The sequence below is a fragment of the Oncorhynchus kisutch genome, linkage group LG7, assembly GCF_002021735.2.
Source record: "Oncorhynchus kisutch isolate 150728-3 linkage group LG7, Okis_V2, whole genome shotgun sequence".
In the NCBI taxonomy this organism is placed as follows: Eukaryota; Metazoa; Chordata; class Actinopteri; order Salmoniformes; family Salmonidae; genus Oncorhynchus; species Oncorhynchus kisutch.
Window position 1 is genome coordinate 13,245,682 of NC_034180.2, and position 16,607 is coordinate 13,262,288.

The 16,607-nt window shown below is 41.9% G+C and overlaps 1 protein-coding gene across 1 annotated transcript in view; it reads left to right on the top strand.

Moving 5' to 3' along the window:
- The first annotated feature begins 13,896 nt into the window (after positions 1 to 13,896).
- Positions 13,897 to 16,607, top strand: part of LOC109894206 (storkhead-box protein 2-like) — a 33,219-nt gene continuing 30,508 nt past the window's right edge. The window contains exon 1 of the mRNA XM_020487498.2: positions 13,897 to 15,419. Within this exon, the coding sequence (XP_020343087.1) occupies positions 15,236 to 15,419 (184 nt within the window). The 5' untranslated portion in view covers positions 13,897 to 15,235. The remainder of the gene's footprint in view (positions 15,420 to 16,607) is intronic.

A 16,607-nucleotide genomic window follows, 5' to 3' on the forward strand; every position in this document is an offset into this window, starting at 1 on the left:
TGCAGGCAATGAGGCAGTGATCGCTGAGATCTTGGATGAAAACAGCAGAGGTGTATTTGGAGAGCAGGTTGGTTAGGCTATCTATGAGGGTGCCCGTGTTTACAGATTTGGGGTTGTACCTGGTGGGTTTATTGATAATTTGTGTGAGATTGATAGCATCAAGCTTAGATTGTAGGATGGCCGGTGTGTTAAGCATGTCCCGGTTTAGGTCACTTAGCAGCATGAGCTCAGAAGATAGATGGGGGGCAATCAATTCACATATGTTGTCCCGGGCACAGCTGAGAGCAGAGGGTGGTCTATAGCAAGCGGCAACGGTGAGAGACTTGTTTCTGGAAAGGTGGATTTTGAGTCGATAGATTGCAACACCGCCCCCTTTGGTAGTTCTTTCTTGTCGTAAAATGTGATAGTTAGGGATGGAAATTTCAGGGTTTTTGGTGTTCTTCCTAAGCCAGGATTCAGACACGGCTCGGACATCTGGATTGGCAGATTGTGCTAAAGCAGTGAATAAAACAAACTTAGGGAGGAGGCTTCTAATTTTAACATGCATGAAACCAAGGATTTTACGGTTACAGAATTCAACAAATGCAAGCTCCTGGGGAGTAGGAGTGGAGCTAGACACTGCAGGGCCTGGATTAACCTCTACATCAGCAGAGGATCAGAGGAGGAGTAGGATAAGGGTATAGCTAAAGGCTATCAGAACTGGTCGTCTAGTACGTTCGGAACAGAGAGTTAAAGGAGCAGGTTTCTGGGCACCATAGAATAGATTCAAGGCATAATGTACAGCCAAAGGTATGGTAGGATGTGAGACACATTGGAGGTAAATCTAGGCATTGAGTATTGATGAGAGAGATATTGTCTCTAGAGATGTTTAAACCAGGTGATGTCACCGCATATGTGGGAGGTGGAACTCACTGATTGGTTAAGGCATATTGAGCAGGGCTACAGGCTCTACAGTGAAATAAGACAATAATCACTAACCAGGACAGTAATAGACAAGGCATATTGATATTAGAGAGAGGCATGTGTTGCCAAGTGATCATAGGGGTCCAGTGAGTGGTTGGGCTGTCTGGAGACACGGCGGTTCAGACAGCTAGCATGCTAGCAAGCTATGAGGAGGGCCTTAAGAGGGACGTCGCGACGGAGGAAAGTCTGTTTTAGCCTCCGCGTGTGGTGACGTTGATAGACCAGTCGTGATGGATTAGTAGGGTTCCGAGTAGCAGAGGGGTCCAAGTCAAATTGGAAAAATAGGTATAGTGGCCCAAGAAATTGGCCGATGGATCTATTCAGCTAACAGTCTAATATGCTCTAGACAGCTAGCGGGCCGCGGCTAGCAGGCTAGCAGATGGACATTCAGGGGACGTCGCGACTTAGGAGCCAGTTGAGTACCCCCTCTAGCAGATTGCGTCGGTAGTCTAGTCGTGAAGGATCAGCGGGGTTCTGTGCCCCGTACCGGCAGTAGAAGGGATCCGGGTATTGTAGCCCAGGAGTGGCTGATGGGCCTCTTCAGCTAGCCGGGAGATGGGCCTAGCATTGGCTAGCTTCAGGCTAATTGGTGCTTGCTTCGGGACAGAGACATTAGCCAAGAGTAGTCACTCAGATTGCAGCTAGCTAGCTGCGATGATCCAGGTGAAAAGGTTCAGAACTTGCGGTAGGAACCCGGGGATATGGAGAGAAAATAGGTCCGGTATGATTTGGTTTGAATCTGGCGAGAGCTTTCCGAGCTAAAGTTGATGACTGCTAGCAGTGGTTAGCTGACTACTAGCTAGTAGCTAGTGAGCTGGCTAGCTTCTGTTGGGGGATTCTGGTTCCGTGGTAGATAAAAATACTTTAGAAAAAAAACTATCCACACCACATTGGGTGAGGCGGGTTGCAGGAGAGTATTTTGAAGTTGCGGTTTAGAAAAATATTTTTTAAAAGATATGCGAAGAAAAATATATACAAATATATATACTTGGGATACGACAAGACGAGGATGAAGATGTCCGACTGCTACGCCATCTTGGATACTATTTGGTGGTCATGATGGGGGAAAAAAACGTTGAAATATACAGTATATTTTATGAAGGAAACTTTATTTAGCACGGTCTATTTCTACAGATGTGTGTTTACTTGGTGGATCACAATTATATAACAAAAGCTTTGGATGGGTCACACAATGCCAAGCTTTTTGTCGCCTGCTGCTCATTGCTCTATCATTTGTATTTGTATTTAAAAGGAATCCCTGTTAGCTGCTGCCAGCATCTTAAAACACTTACATTACACATAAAACAAAAGATAAAACACTACATCATATAATTTTTTTACACAACTACATGCATATCTACAATACAAAATGTACAATACAAAATGTATAATACCACCATACAACAATATTACAATGTGTGCATATGCGTGTGTCTGCACCTTTGAGTATGTCTCCTCAAAGACCCCACTGTTCCGTAAAGGTGTATTTTTCAGTGGTGGAAAAAGTATGCAATTGTCATACTTAGGGTTTCCCGAGTGGCACAGCGGTCTAAGGCACTGCATCTCAGTGCTAGAAGCGTTACTACAGACACCCTGGTTTGAATTCAGGCTGTATCACAACCGGCCGTGATTGGGAGTCCCATAGGGCGGCACACAATTGGCCCAGTGTCGTCCGGGTTTGGCCGGTGTAGGCTGTCATTGTAAATAAGAATTGTTTCTTAACTGACTTGCTTAGTTAAATAAAGATTCAATATTTTTATTTATTTAAAGTAAATATATCTTAATAGAAAATGACTCAAATAAAAGTGAAAGTCACCCAGTAAAATGCTACTTGAGTAAAAGTATTTGGTTTTAATTATACTATCAAAAGTAAAAAGTATCAAAAGTAAATTCCTTATATAATGCAAAACAGATGGCACAATTTTCTTGTTTTTGAAAAAATGTACAATAAATGTACAATAAGCAAGGGGCACACTCCAACACTCCAACACTTTACAAAGAAAGCTTTTGTGTTTAGTGTGTCCGCCAGATTAGAGGCAGTAGAGATGACCAGGGATGTTCTCTTGATAATGTGTGAATTGGACCCTTATCCTGCTTAGCATTCAAAATGTAACAAGTACTTTTGGGTGTCAGGGAAAATGTATGGAGTAAAAAGTACATTATTTTCTTTAGAAATGTAGTGAAGTAAAAGTTGTCAAAAATATAAATAGTAAAGTACAGATACCCCAAAAAACAACTTAAGTAGTACTTTAAAGTCTTTTAACTTAAGTACTTCACACCACTGGTATTTTTTACCTGTTTTTCTAAATCTGATTATATTGCTTGCATCAGTTACCTGATGTGGAATAGAGTTCAATGTAGTCATGTCTCTATGTAGTACTGTGCACCTGTTCTGGACTTGGGGATTGTGAAGAGACCTCTGGTGGCATGTCTTGTGGGGTATGCATCATTGCTTTCTGGCTGTAAATACATTAGACATCACTCCCAGATCCCTTAGTTACCTCACAAGGGCAACAATCATAACCACATAACTTCATCTAAAGTTACTTTGAAATGATTTGTGCATGCATTTTTTAAAATAATATTCTCAAATTGTGTTTTAAAACAGACATTTAAAGTCAATTGAACACTTGGCTTGAACAAGGATTTGGAGAAAGTACTCAACAGAAAATACAGAGGTTAAATTATTTTTCACAGCTTTAATCCATTGTTATGATGAGCAGGTTACAGATGACTGAAGTTTCGATGTCAAGCTGATGTCTTCCTCAGAGTGACCCAACACTTGCACTCAACTCCTATTTAGAGCCTAATGCCCTATTGAGACACAACTACGTGAAAATAAACATAAGGTTTGGAGAAAATGTGGGCAATTTTACCCTGCGAGGGGCCAATGTGGGTGCAAGCTCCACCTGATTCTACTAAATCTAAGTTTTAATAGAAGACGATGAGCCTTCATGGAAGACAATGATTCATTGGATGATTCATAGAATCAGGTGTGTTACTGCTGGCTAGACCAAAAACCTTCACCCACAGATTGCCCACACCAAATCTATAGCGATCTATACAGTAGTGATGTGTGACATCTTGGAGCAAATGTAATTTCTCAGAGATGTAGTACCTTATGCCTCATGACATGTTGGCTTGCCCCCTGAGGTCAATGTGGAAACTGAGAATTATTTTGAAAATAAAGGTGTTGGAATTATGCTTTTAATTCGTAAGGCCTTCTCAACCCCTAACCTGTTTCTACTTGAACGTTCACTGTAGTTTTGAAAAACAACATTACAGACCTGTAAATAATAGTCTACACCCTGGATGTCTCTGATGTGGAATGGAAAGTGTTCTGTATTTACCCACATTAGAATACTTCCTTCACTATGATAATGCCTGCAAATGGGGATACTCAGAAAACAGGAAGTACTGCATTTGGAAATGTTTTTTAGTACATGTTTAAAAAAAAAATGTGTGTGGATGTTTGTTTGGAATAAAAACGGGCAAAAGTTTATTCGCTTGTCAAGGCAACAAAATGTGTTGAATTGTAATTGTTTTCTGCCCAGGCAACCCACATTGACAAAGCCATAGAGGGAAGTTGATGCTGCAGCTGCACTGACCTCATTGGCTTATATCCAAGTAGCAGTAGCTCTTCAGGTGTGTTTGCACATTGAATTAAGCATAATAAATAGTATTTTGTTTTCTCACACACATACTCTTTTTAATTTCGGCCCAACGGTACATTGGCCCCTAGCCTAATGCTTACCATATTTTGACCTATTGTGTATGTTTCATAGAAGTCTAGATATTCTCCATTGAACATGCTTCTTAGTCCAGGATAAGGCTTAATCTGTGTCCTGTAAACTGGACAGATTAAGCCTAGTTCAGGACTGAAAAGCATTCTGAATGGAGAATCTCTGTCTGGAAAACAGGCCCCCTAGGCTATTCATTTAGCAGTGTGAGATAGCTAGTATTGCATTTTGTTGCTGCAGTCACCTTGCTTAAAACCTGAAGATGATTATCAAGGCCAAGTTTACAATGTTTCTTTTAAGACCTCGTCTAACACTGTACATGTACTTCTGATTCACCAGCTAAGGGGATGACTCAACTAAGGGGATCCCTGCCAGGGTCATGTTCATTAGGGCATAGCCCTGCAACGGAAAATGAAAACAAGAGTTTCTTATTTTTTTTACTGTATTTTTATTTAACTAGGCAAGTCAATATTGGAGAGATTCAGGTAGTAACTTCCTGTTTCACAGTTTTTCCCACTGTTTTGTGCCTACTGAACACCACCCGGGATGTATATATTCACTAGGAATCAAACGGAAGCCGAAGTGCGGAGGGACATAGCTGAATTTGTTCATTAAGAAACAAATTTTTCTTGCAAAACGTTTTTGCTACGGTTTGCTACAGTGTGCACTAATGTATTCACACCTTTGGGTTTGGTCAGCAGCCACCAGGGGGCTCAATACTTGGTTGCATATGAACAGTGGCCCATCTTTTGAGTTCTGTGTGACCAGATGCATATTTAAGTGAAAATACTAGGGACACTGTAAGGTGGACCAACTATCAAAGAGTTGGCCTGACCACCAATCAAAATGTAAACATTGCAAATGCGTCACACTACATTTTCACTTGCAAATAGGGCCCGATCTGTGCTCAATGAATGCCATTTCATAGAAATATAACTTTTTCTTGTGATTTAATAGTCATCTTCTGTTTGCAAACTGTTCAAGTGCTGTAAGACAACAAAAATACAAATAACTTTGGTTATCACCAGGTAAGAGAGTTGTATTAATTTATTAATTCATATTCTTTAAACAACTCTAGAGGTTTACAGTGTTTCCTCAATTGAAATTACGTGAAATTTAACACATTTAACACACAAATTTAACACACACTCACACCAATAGAAAGAGATCCCAAATGCTTTCAAAGTATGTATTTAATAGAATATTGTATGAAAGTACATTCCATATACACAACAAATGCTGTTTCAAATGAGTCATTACATGTAATTCAAATACAGCACATGTGTATTTGATCCATAGCTGGCTCACTGGTATGAAACTGAATTGATCTGAACATTGTTGTACTCTACAATGCCTGTGTTCTGTAGAACTCTACATATTTCCCATACAGCAGCTTCAAAGTGTCAGTTTTTGTATTGCTTTTCCTGTGCGTCTGCTGTGTGCTTGGCTCTGTCTGTGGTCTGTTCCGTGTCTATAGCTCCAACAACAACTCTTGGCTCTTTTTAAGGGATGGCACTTGGTAGCAGCTATGAGATCATCGGACTGGGTTGTCATGGCAACGGGGGCTGTTGCAGCGTGATTGAGAAATAAGATGGCTGGCTTGTTGCGTCTCCCCCTCCTCTCTTCCTCTCCTCTTTTCTCTTTGCTATGAATGAACTTCAGCAAACTTGACACTGTCCCCTCTATCCCCCTCCCTCCCTCATCTCCTCCTTCATCCCTCCTTCATTTCTCCCTCCATCTATACTCATGAGTCAGCAGGCTCTGCAGCAAGCAATGGCCGCCATGCTATAGAGACAATGACTGGGGGCTCCATTGTGAGCTGGCGTTTGCGTTCACACTCAAAAGAGCCCTTTGAGGGGTTTCAACAAAAACAAACATGCTTTAAGGAAGGCTCCGTTTCTGGAGTGGTTGGCTGATCAATGCACAGTCGCAGTGTCAGTCTGTGGAAACGTATTGTCGTTGGCCGTACAGAGGTATGATCTTACTTTGAGACAGTTTGCTACAGCAGGAAAATAATCCTGAAGCAACAGGAAATGTGAATTGTTATATGGATTATTGTAGGGGTTGATACATTTTTCGTTATGGGAAATCAAGTCTGAAACGTCACAAAGTGGAAATTTTAAAACTTTAAACGCCTTTTTAAAACTCATACGCTACAAGTTTGCATTTCCTACAAGAACTGGATGTGAATAAGTACACAGTAGCAATCAAGTTTGGACACCTACTCATTCAAGGGTTTTTCTTTATTTGTACTATTTTCTACATTCTAGAATAATAGTGAAGACATCAACTATGGAATCATATAGTAACCAAAAAACTGTTGTTGTTTTTTTTTTTATTGACTTGCCTCGTTAAATAAAGGTAAAAAAAAATATGAAGGTCACTCAATCCGGAATGTTTCTTCAAGTACAGTCGCAAAATCAATCAAGCGCTATGATGATGAGGACCGACACATGAAAGGAAGAAACAGAGTTACCTCTGCTACAGAGAATAACTTAGAGTTACCAGACTCCGATACTGCAGCCCAAATAAATGCTTCACAGAGTTCAAGTAACAGACACATCTCAACATCAATTGTTCAGAGGAGACCTTCAGGCCTTCATGGTCGAGTTGCTTCAAAGAAATCACTACTAAAGGACACCAATAAAAAGAAGAGACTTGCTTGGGCCAAGAAACAATGGACATTAGACCAGTGGAAATCTGTCCTTTGGTCTGATGAGTCCAAATGTGAGATTTTTGTTTAAAAATCTGCCATGTCTTTGTGAGATGTAGAGTAGGTGAATGGATGATCTTTGCATGTGCGGTTCCCACCGTGAAGCATGGAGGAGGAGGTGTGATGGTTTGTTGCTGGTGACACTGTCTGTGATTTATTTAGAATTCAAGGCACACTGAACGAGCATGGCTACCACAGCATTATGCAGCGATACGCCGTCCCATCTGGTTTGCACTGAGTGGGACAATCATTTGTTTTTCAACAGGACAATGACCCAACACACCTCCAGGCTGTGTAAGGGCTATTTGACCAAGAAGGAGAGTGATGGAGTGCTGCAGCAGATGACCTGGCCTCCACAATCACCCGACCTCAACCCAATTGAGAGGGTTTGGGCTGAGTTGAAAAGCATACAACAAGTGCTCAGCATATGTGGGAACTCCTTCAAGACTGTAGTAAAACAGAAAACTGTTAGCAGAAAACAGGATCCCCTATTATAGTGAATGGAAAAATGTACACTTTGTGTAAATAAAAAAGTGGTTTGAAGATTATCATGGCACCAATAATTGCTTTTAATACACCAAATGTATGTCCCTGAACCTATTATTTTAAAATTGCAAACAGAAAGAGTTATAAGGATAATTTAGTTGCTAGTCAATGAGAGGTGGCAGCACTGAGCTACCCTGCAACGTCACTTACTGGAGCTCAAACTGCACATGTTATTTCTCCATGAGATGCCATCTGAACCGACTTAATTTGGCTTCAATGCCTATTGAGTCTTCAGAAAGGAATGAATGGTGTCACGTGAACGATATCTTTGACCATTCATATATACAGTCATTGGGTCCTACCCTTAAGAAGATCAGATTGGTGAGTATCAAACTTTCCCGACAGGCAAAACTGGTTGTAACAGAGACTTGTTGGATCAGGTTATAGGATCAGGTTATAGGAACAGGTTATATGACGTCCTTTCAACAAGAACCGTTTAAAAACGAAAACGAAAAAATGTGCCATATTTTGCCAGCTGGGTCACCTGTTTGGTTGACTTACAATTCATTCATATCCAAAAGTGTGTTTAAAGTTGGGGCCACAAGATAAATATAATATATCCCTTTATGTACTGTATAACTAGCCAAAATATGGTTTAGTTTACTTACCCACAGCATAAGCGTCGTTGCTAAAGATTAATCTTTTTTCCTTTGAGAGTTATCCTATGTTGTGGACATGCGGGAGGATGCAAATTGGCAAGAGCCAAAAAGGGCAATCTTGGCAGATTTTTATTTACTTTATTTTTATTTTATTTCACCTTTATTTAACCAGGTAGGCTAGTTGAGAACAAGTTCTCATTTGCAACTGCGACCTGGCCAAGATAAAGAATGGCAGTGTGAACAGACAACAACACAGAGTTACACATGGAGTAAAATATAAACAATAAACAAGTCAATAACATATAGAAAAAAAATCTATATACATTGTCTGCAAAAGGCATGAGGAGGTAGGCAATAAATAGGCCATAGGAGTGAATAATTACAATTTAGCAGATTAACACTGGAGTGATAAATGATCAGATGAACATGTACAGGTAGAGATACTGGTGTGCAAAAGAGCAGAAAAGTAAATAAAATAAAAACAGTATGGAGATGAGGTAGGTAAATTGGGTGGGCTATATACCGATGGACTATGTACAGCTGCAGCAATCGGTTAGCTGCTCAGATAACAGATGTTTAAAGTTGGTGAGGGAGATAAAAGTCTCCAACTTCAGAGATTTTTGCGATCAGTGAGATACACCTGCTGGAGCGCGTGCTACGGGTGGATGTTGCCATCGTGACCAGTGAACTGAGATAAGGCGGAGCTTTACCTAGCATAGACTTGTAGGTGACCTGGAGCCAGAGGGTCTGGCGACGAACATGTAGCGAGGGCCAGCCGACTAGAGCGTACAGGTTGCAGTGGTGGGTGGTATAAGGTGCTTTAGTAACAAAACGGATGGCACTATGATAAACTGCATCCAGTTTGCTGAGTAGAGTATTGGAAGCTATTTTGTAGATGACATCGCCGAAGTCGAGGATCGGTAGGATAGTCAGTTTTACTAGGGTAAGTTTTGCAGCGTGAGTGAAGGGGGCTTTGTTGCGAAATAGAAAGCCTATTCTAGATTTGATTTTGGATTGGAGATGTTTGTCTGGAAGGAGAGTTTGCAGTCTAGCCAGACACCTAGGTAGTTATAGATGTCCACATATTCTAGGTCGGAACCATCCAGGGTGGTGATGCTTGTCGGGCGTGCGGGTGTAGGCAGTGAATGGTTGAAAAGCATGCATTGTTTACAAAACAATATCCCAAACAAAACACATTACAAAATTGCAACATTTCTGCAGACATGTCAGACCATAATAAATAATAAATGTACTTTGTATAGTGCTTTTCTTGACATTTATAAAAAAGAATGATGTACAATAAAAACAACATGCATAAAAAATGTATCATAGGTAAACTAACAATATTGTAGACTTGATGCTAAATACAGATTTTTTTTGCTTTTGTGTGTGTGTGTGTGTGTGTGTGTGTGTGTGTGTGTGTGTGTGTGTGTGTGTGTGTGTGTGTGTGTGTGTGTGTGTGTGTGTGTGTGTGTGTGTGTGTGTGTGTGTGTGTGTGTGTGTCCAACAACCACTTAGTTATGTTAGGAAGTTTGCCATCTTTATTCCCAAAACAGTAATTTAAGAACATAAGTGTTTCTCTGACATTTTTGGGAAACTTAACAGAAAATAAAAAATCCAGCCCTAGCAGAGCCCCAAGTCCCATGGGAACGTCCTCTAGGGCGTGTATGTTCGCCCCATCAAAGGCCAGCGGGATTTCACTCTCATGGTGAAATGGATTTCCGCCCATGTTAAATAAAGGACTGGGGAGCGGTGAAATCTGTGTCAACAAAAGTAAGAAAAGATGAATACACATGTTCAGCTGTAGTTTTATATAAGCATGCACACTTATGTTTATGAAGAGACAGATTATTTGTGCATAGTCATACCTTGTCACGGACGTAAGGCCACTTGGGTCATCATTGAAGAGGTAGGGCAAGAGCAGGATCGCTGCTGTGGTCTTGAGTCCTAGTAAAGTAAAGCACTTGCTAATTTTATTACAAAATACATTAGAGAAATGGAAGGAATAAGAGCAAATACCGCTTCTGTATTGTCCTTCAGGGACTGTTAAAATAGCAGGATCAAATCAAATCAAATGTATTTATATAGCCCTTCCTACATCAGCGGATATCTCAAAGTGCTGTACAGACACCCAGCCTAAAACCCCAAACAGCAACCAATGCAGGTGTAGAAGCACGGTGACTAGGAAAAACTCCCTAGAAAGGCCAAAACCTAGGAAGAAACCTAGAGAGGAACCAGGCTATGAGGGGTGGCCAGTCCTCTTCTGGCTGTGCCGGGTGGAGATTATAACAGAACATGGCCAAGATGTTCAAATGTTCATAAATGACCAGCATGGTCAAATAATAATAATCACAGTAGTTGTTGAGGGTACAGCAAGTCAGCACCTCAGGAGTAAATGTCAGTTGGCTTTTCATAGCCGATCATTAAGAGTATCTCTACCACTCCTGCTGTCTTTAGAGAGTTGAAAACAGCAGGTCTGGGACAGGTAGCACGTCCGGTGAACAGGTCAGGATTCCATAGCCGCAGGCAGAACAGTTGAAACTGGAGCAGCAGCACGGCCAGGTGGACTGGGGACAGCAAGGAGTCTTCATGCCAGGTAGTCCTGAGGCATGGTCCTTGTGCTCAGGTTCTCAGAGAGAGAGAAAGAAAGAGAGAAAGAGAGAATTAGAGAGAGCATGCTTAAATTCACACAGGACACCGGATAAGACAGGAGTAGTACTCCAGATATAACAAACTAACCCTAGGCACCCGACACATAAACTACTGCAGCAGAAATACTGGAGGCTGAGACAGGATGGGTCAGGAGACACTGTGGCCCCATTCGATGATACCCCCGGACAGGGCCAAACAGGCAGGATATAACCCCACCCACTTTGCCAAAGCACAGCCCCCACACCACTAGAGGGATATCTTCAACCACCAATTTACCATCCTGAGACAAGGCAGAGTATAGCCCACAAAGGATGATATCCTCACCCCTGCCTCGCCTCTCTACCTCCTTGAATTACATTACACTGAACCCAAACCGGCTGCGCGCGTGTGCTATCAAGTACATTTCTAAGTGACCCCAAAGTTTTGAATGCTAGTGTATATATTAAATAAATATTGAAAGATAAATGGCATCGACATACAATTTAATGCAAAATAGAACATATTGGAGAAAGCACTCGCCAATACAGTATTGCCATACAGTAAAAGTACTGCCATACAGGCCTAATATCAGATTTAAAGCGATCTTTGTACACATTGTTCAATATTTTATACATGTAACATTTCCAAAATGGGATAGTATTGTACATGTAATGTTATGCCCCCTTGTGAGTTAATAGTATTGCATGCTGTAGCAGGCTATATAAAGAGGAAGCCCTCCATTGACCGATTCAGTTCGTTGTAACATCTCGTCTGGACAGGTCACCGTCGTTAGTTAGTTAATGTTACTTAGTTGATTAGCCAGCTAACTTAGGTAGCTAACGTCAACGAAGCTAACATTAGCTAGTTCATTCTCACAAAAGTGAGAACTGCTCTAGATTGGAAATTTACGTTAATGAGTGTAAAGCCATGTTGGCTTTACGGAAACAATATACAATATATGAGACAGAATATAGTTCAGGAAATATGGGGGTTCCTCGATGAACCCCACCTCCTAAGAAGTTATTTGAAGAACTGTTTGGGGCTGTTTTTCATTGCGAAAGAACCCTAAGGTTCTTTGAGGATCTTTGAGGATTTTAGAAGAACTCCAGTTGAACCCATCATTTTATGAGCGCAGTTAGGTCAATCACTCTTAAGGACCACTCCCAGACAGTCCAAGCAAAATTCTTGCTTGCGAAATAGTTTTTTGTTGTTGTGTTTTTTGTTTATTTTTGACCATTTTAATGAGAAAAAAAACAGTAAAGCACATAATTGTTACCCAGAAATGATTTGATATTGAGATAAAAACGTCTGAATGCCATGTGTGCCCCTGACATTTGGAAAGGTAAAACCAAATTCATGCATGTTATTTTGAGTTTGTATTTTTTTTTTTGCATGAATAACATATTGGTTTACAATTGTGATTAAATAGAATCATTGATGCTGAATTAAGTTTATTGCAAGTCATTGCATGTGGTTTTAGTCCTATAATTTTCAGAATAGTCAAGAGTTCACGCTAGGAGTCATGGAGGATGATGCCTGGTAATAGCAATGTTACATTGAATTCGCCCCCCAAAAAGTTTCATCTAATTAGGTGTGTGTGTGTGTGTGTGTGTGTGTGTGTGTGTGTGTGTGTGTGTGTGTGTGTGTGTGTGTGTGTGTGTGTGTGTGTGTGTGTGTGTGTGTGTGTGTGTGTGTGTGTGTGTGTGTGTGTGTGTAGGAGCCTCTGTGATCTCATTAGTTCATCTCTGCCATAGCCCATATTAATTATTAACATCCTTGAAATACAAAAAAATGTCAATTTTGAGGGGAAAGGGATTAAAGACCTTTGGCTTTGTACATACTCAAGTTGTACAACTGATGTACAACACGTCTGGCACAACTGTTGTGATACAACAGAGTTTGTCTGATCTAATTACACAAGTGTTGTGGAGACACTGCACAATGGTTGCGTAAACATTTTGTGTGTAGACAAACTCTCCATTGTATCACAAAAATGTCAGTTGTACCTCAGTTGTTCAACCTGAGTGTGTATGGGGTCTTTGTGGGTGGGGGGAAGCTGCGTATCCTCATGCCTCTAATCCCTATCACCTCAAAGACACAAACCTCAGAGTTAAGGACTGACTGGTCTACCAAGTATTGTTGTTGAACTACGACATTTATTAAACACAAAAGTAGGCTAGATAAATGTAGATAAGGTCTTACTGTATGATCAAGATGGGACCCCTTTAAGTTGTCTTCAGTGTCACTTACGAGTGGGAATAGGGGAAAGAAGTCCTAAGCATGACTTTAGAAGGAATGTTCTGTGTAAGCCAAGTAAAACTATATGCATTTTTGAATAGAAATAAGAAATATGAAATTGCTGTGAATATGGATGAAGCAAATCCTTGATGGTGTTTCTGTTGTATTTTTTAATACCATTCATTGTTATACAGTGGTGATATAGAGGTGCTAACAATTTTAGCACTTTCTCTGTCAATCTAGTAGCAGAGCTTTCATAGGCTGGGCCAGAAGCTGGGGGTGGAGCCAAGCTTTGGGGGTTGTTCAGTTTGCATGTAATGCAGGACAGTTCTTCAATTAGCATGGGACATGTCTCAAGAGGGGATGAGAGGGAGAGGGTCTCATGCTTATCCTGCCCCCTTTCCTGCAGTGGCGCTGCACAGCTGAGAGAGAGAGAGTTAGAGAGGCAGCTGAGAGAAAGAGAGTTAGAGAGGGAGGGAGAGAACGAGAGAGGGGTTGGTTAAAAAACACATTCAACCAGAGGATTTCTCTTCATTAGTCCCTTTATCCAACTGGAATAAATTGCTTGCAGGACACATGTGGTTGCTGCATCTTTGTGTGTGTGAATGTTGTTATTTTCTTTCTTCTCCGCTATACGTCTGTCCTCGGTCTCTCACTCGCTCTCTCTACCCCTCCCATCATCTCAGTCACCCAGACACAGACACACGCACAATCTCGCGCAGTGGGCAGGCACGCGCGCGCACACACACACACTCTTTCTTGAGGTTCTGGGAGCAGCGGCAGCTGCGGTGGTTGGCGTTGAAATACATTGGCCGTTGACTGGAGTTAGCTGCAGCTCTGTTGGTTGAATGAATGGATGATATAACGAGCCTTTTAGGATTGGATTCTCGTATTGGATTTTCACGAGAGAGGAGGATATCTATTCTGGGATTTGTTTTATTTATATGCGCTCCATTCTATGCGCCTTTTTTTCTCTCCCCACCCTTTCCAGGTGTGGTGTCGTCGAGGACGAGCGGGTCTTGCGCGGTGGATTTGGCCTCCGCTACACTCTGCAATCTGTAGAGTTTTTCAGTGGAGGTCAGGGTAAAGGGCGCTATTATTTCTCTTTTTTTTCCCTCAAAGGGGGGCTCTTTTGTTTTCCGCCTATAGCTCCCATGGTGAATTGAGCTATTGTCGGAGAACAGCCTCTACAGCTAAACTGCCGATTCTCTACCCATCTATTCCCTCTCCACCCCCTCCCCCAATTCCCCCCCCCTCCCCCAATTCCCCTCCACCCCAAAAAAACTACATTCACCTGAACCAACCCCCTCCAACCTTCCTTTCCCACACCTCCATCTCTCCTCGCCATCCTCCCTCCTTGCTTCCCATGCCCCATTTTCTTCATCCTTACCCCTGCCACCCCCTCCCCTTCCGCAGCATAGCGGCTACGTAATGCGCCTCCCGACGCATGCGAACAGGGATGCTACAAATGGTGGTTCGGACTGATCGCTGACATAAAAAAAAGGGTGATGCCTGGCGCAACCACCACCGCCGCAATGGATCAGCCCGGGAAAACGCAGCAGATGCCAATCCACCGCAGTCTGGATTGAGAGGCGGCTGTAGTAGCTTGCCTGTGGATGTGAATGACTAAACGTGTGTGTGTGTGTGTGTATGCAAGCGTGCACGCTGGTCCTCCGTCATGTCTCTCGCCTGATCCATTGCACGGGGCGACCCTGCTGATGTGGGGGAGGCACTAAGCCTCAGGTTGGCCTCCCCCCGAACCCAGTAGTAGCCCCCGTAGCAGGCCGCTTGCCCCTGGGGTCACTATGAAGAATACCCGCAGCACCAACCTGCGGCGGGCCTGGCCCAGTTCGGACCTGTCCGAGCGGCTGCCGGAGCGCACCCGCTCCCGGAGCGAGAAGGACTTCCGTCTCCAGCAGAAACACCACCACACTCCCCCCCCTCCACCCCACATCTCACCAGGCCCCCCCCAGGGCTACCAAATGCCAGGTGAGTCTGACAGCAACCCCCACCACAACCACTACCATCCCTAACTCACCATTTTCTCCGATGTTGGCAAGCGTGTGTAAAGTTGTACGCGAGGGTTAGTAACGTCTTGGTTTCTTCCAAGACAACATGATACCAAGTCAACTAGGGGGTATCTATTGATATGGAATATGTGAGAACAAAGGGTAGTTTGTGAGTGTCTGTGTTCTGTAATGTGATTTTTAAAATTTATTTTTAAGTTGAAGTAACATAGTTAAAGGGTAAAGACAATATTGGAATTGAATAGTCCCAGGCAAGGATATTGCATCATGGCGGTTGATTATTTATAAATTAGAACGTTAATATTAGTATTTAGTACAACCAAGGGCTGAAAAGGGAAGCAATGGGATGTTGTTGGAGCTAAATCTTTGAACCCCCTCTTTCCCCTTGATTCATGGGTTGAGCCGTAAGGGATCTGCATATCCATATGTCATGCATGTTTCTGTGAGATGCTTGTCCATCTAGTATTGTTGTGTGAAGTGTCAGATAGGACTGTGATTTGGGGTATAAGTGAAAATGTAGTTTATGGTCTCTGTTTTTAATGACACCGTGGTACATTTTAAAGGGACATTTCAGCTAAATTGCATATTTAGATGTTTTGTTTCCTTACCTTAAAAGCAGTCTATGTACAAGGATTTACGATCCACATGTTGCTTTTGTTTATCCTCCCCCGTTTAGCATATTTTAAATTTAATATAGAAGTCATCCCAAAGTAATTTAAAACCAAATCATTGTTGTGCAATACAATTCATTTTTGAGATGTTTTGGCATGAAATATAAAATATTCTAAACGGGGAGTTTGATTTTCATTGGCGTGACTTGTTTAAGTTGTAATGTTTCATCACAGACTAACTAGCTACATGATCTTCTTGCTTGACAAGCTAGCTAATTTATTAGCCAACATCAGCGACCTATACTGAACAAAAATAAAAACACAACATGTGAAGTGTTGGTCCAATGTTTCATGAGCTGAATTAAAAGATCCCAGAAATGTTCCAAAAAGCTTATTTCTCTCAAATGTTCTGCACAAATGTGTTTACATCCCTGTTAGTGAGCATATCTCATTTGCCAAGATAATCCATGCACCTAACAGGTGTAGCATATCAAAAGGCTGATTAAACAACATGTGCTGGGGACAATAAAAGGCCACTC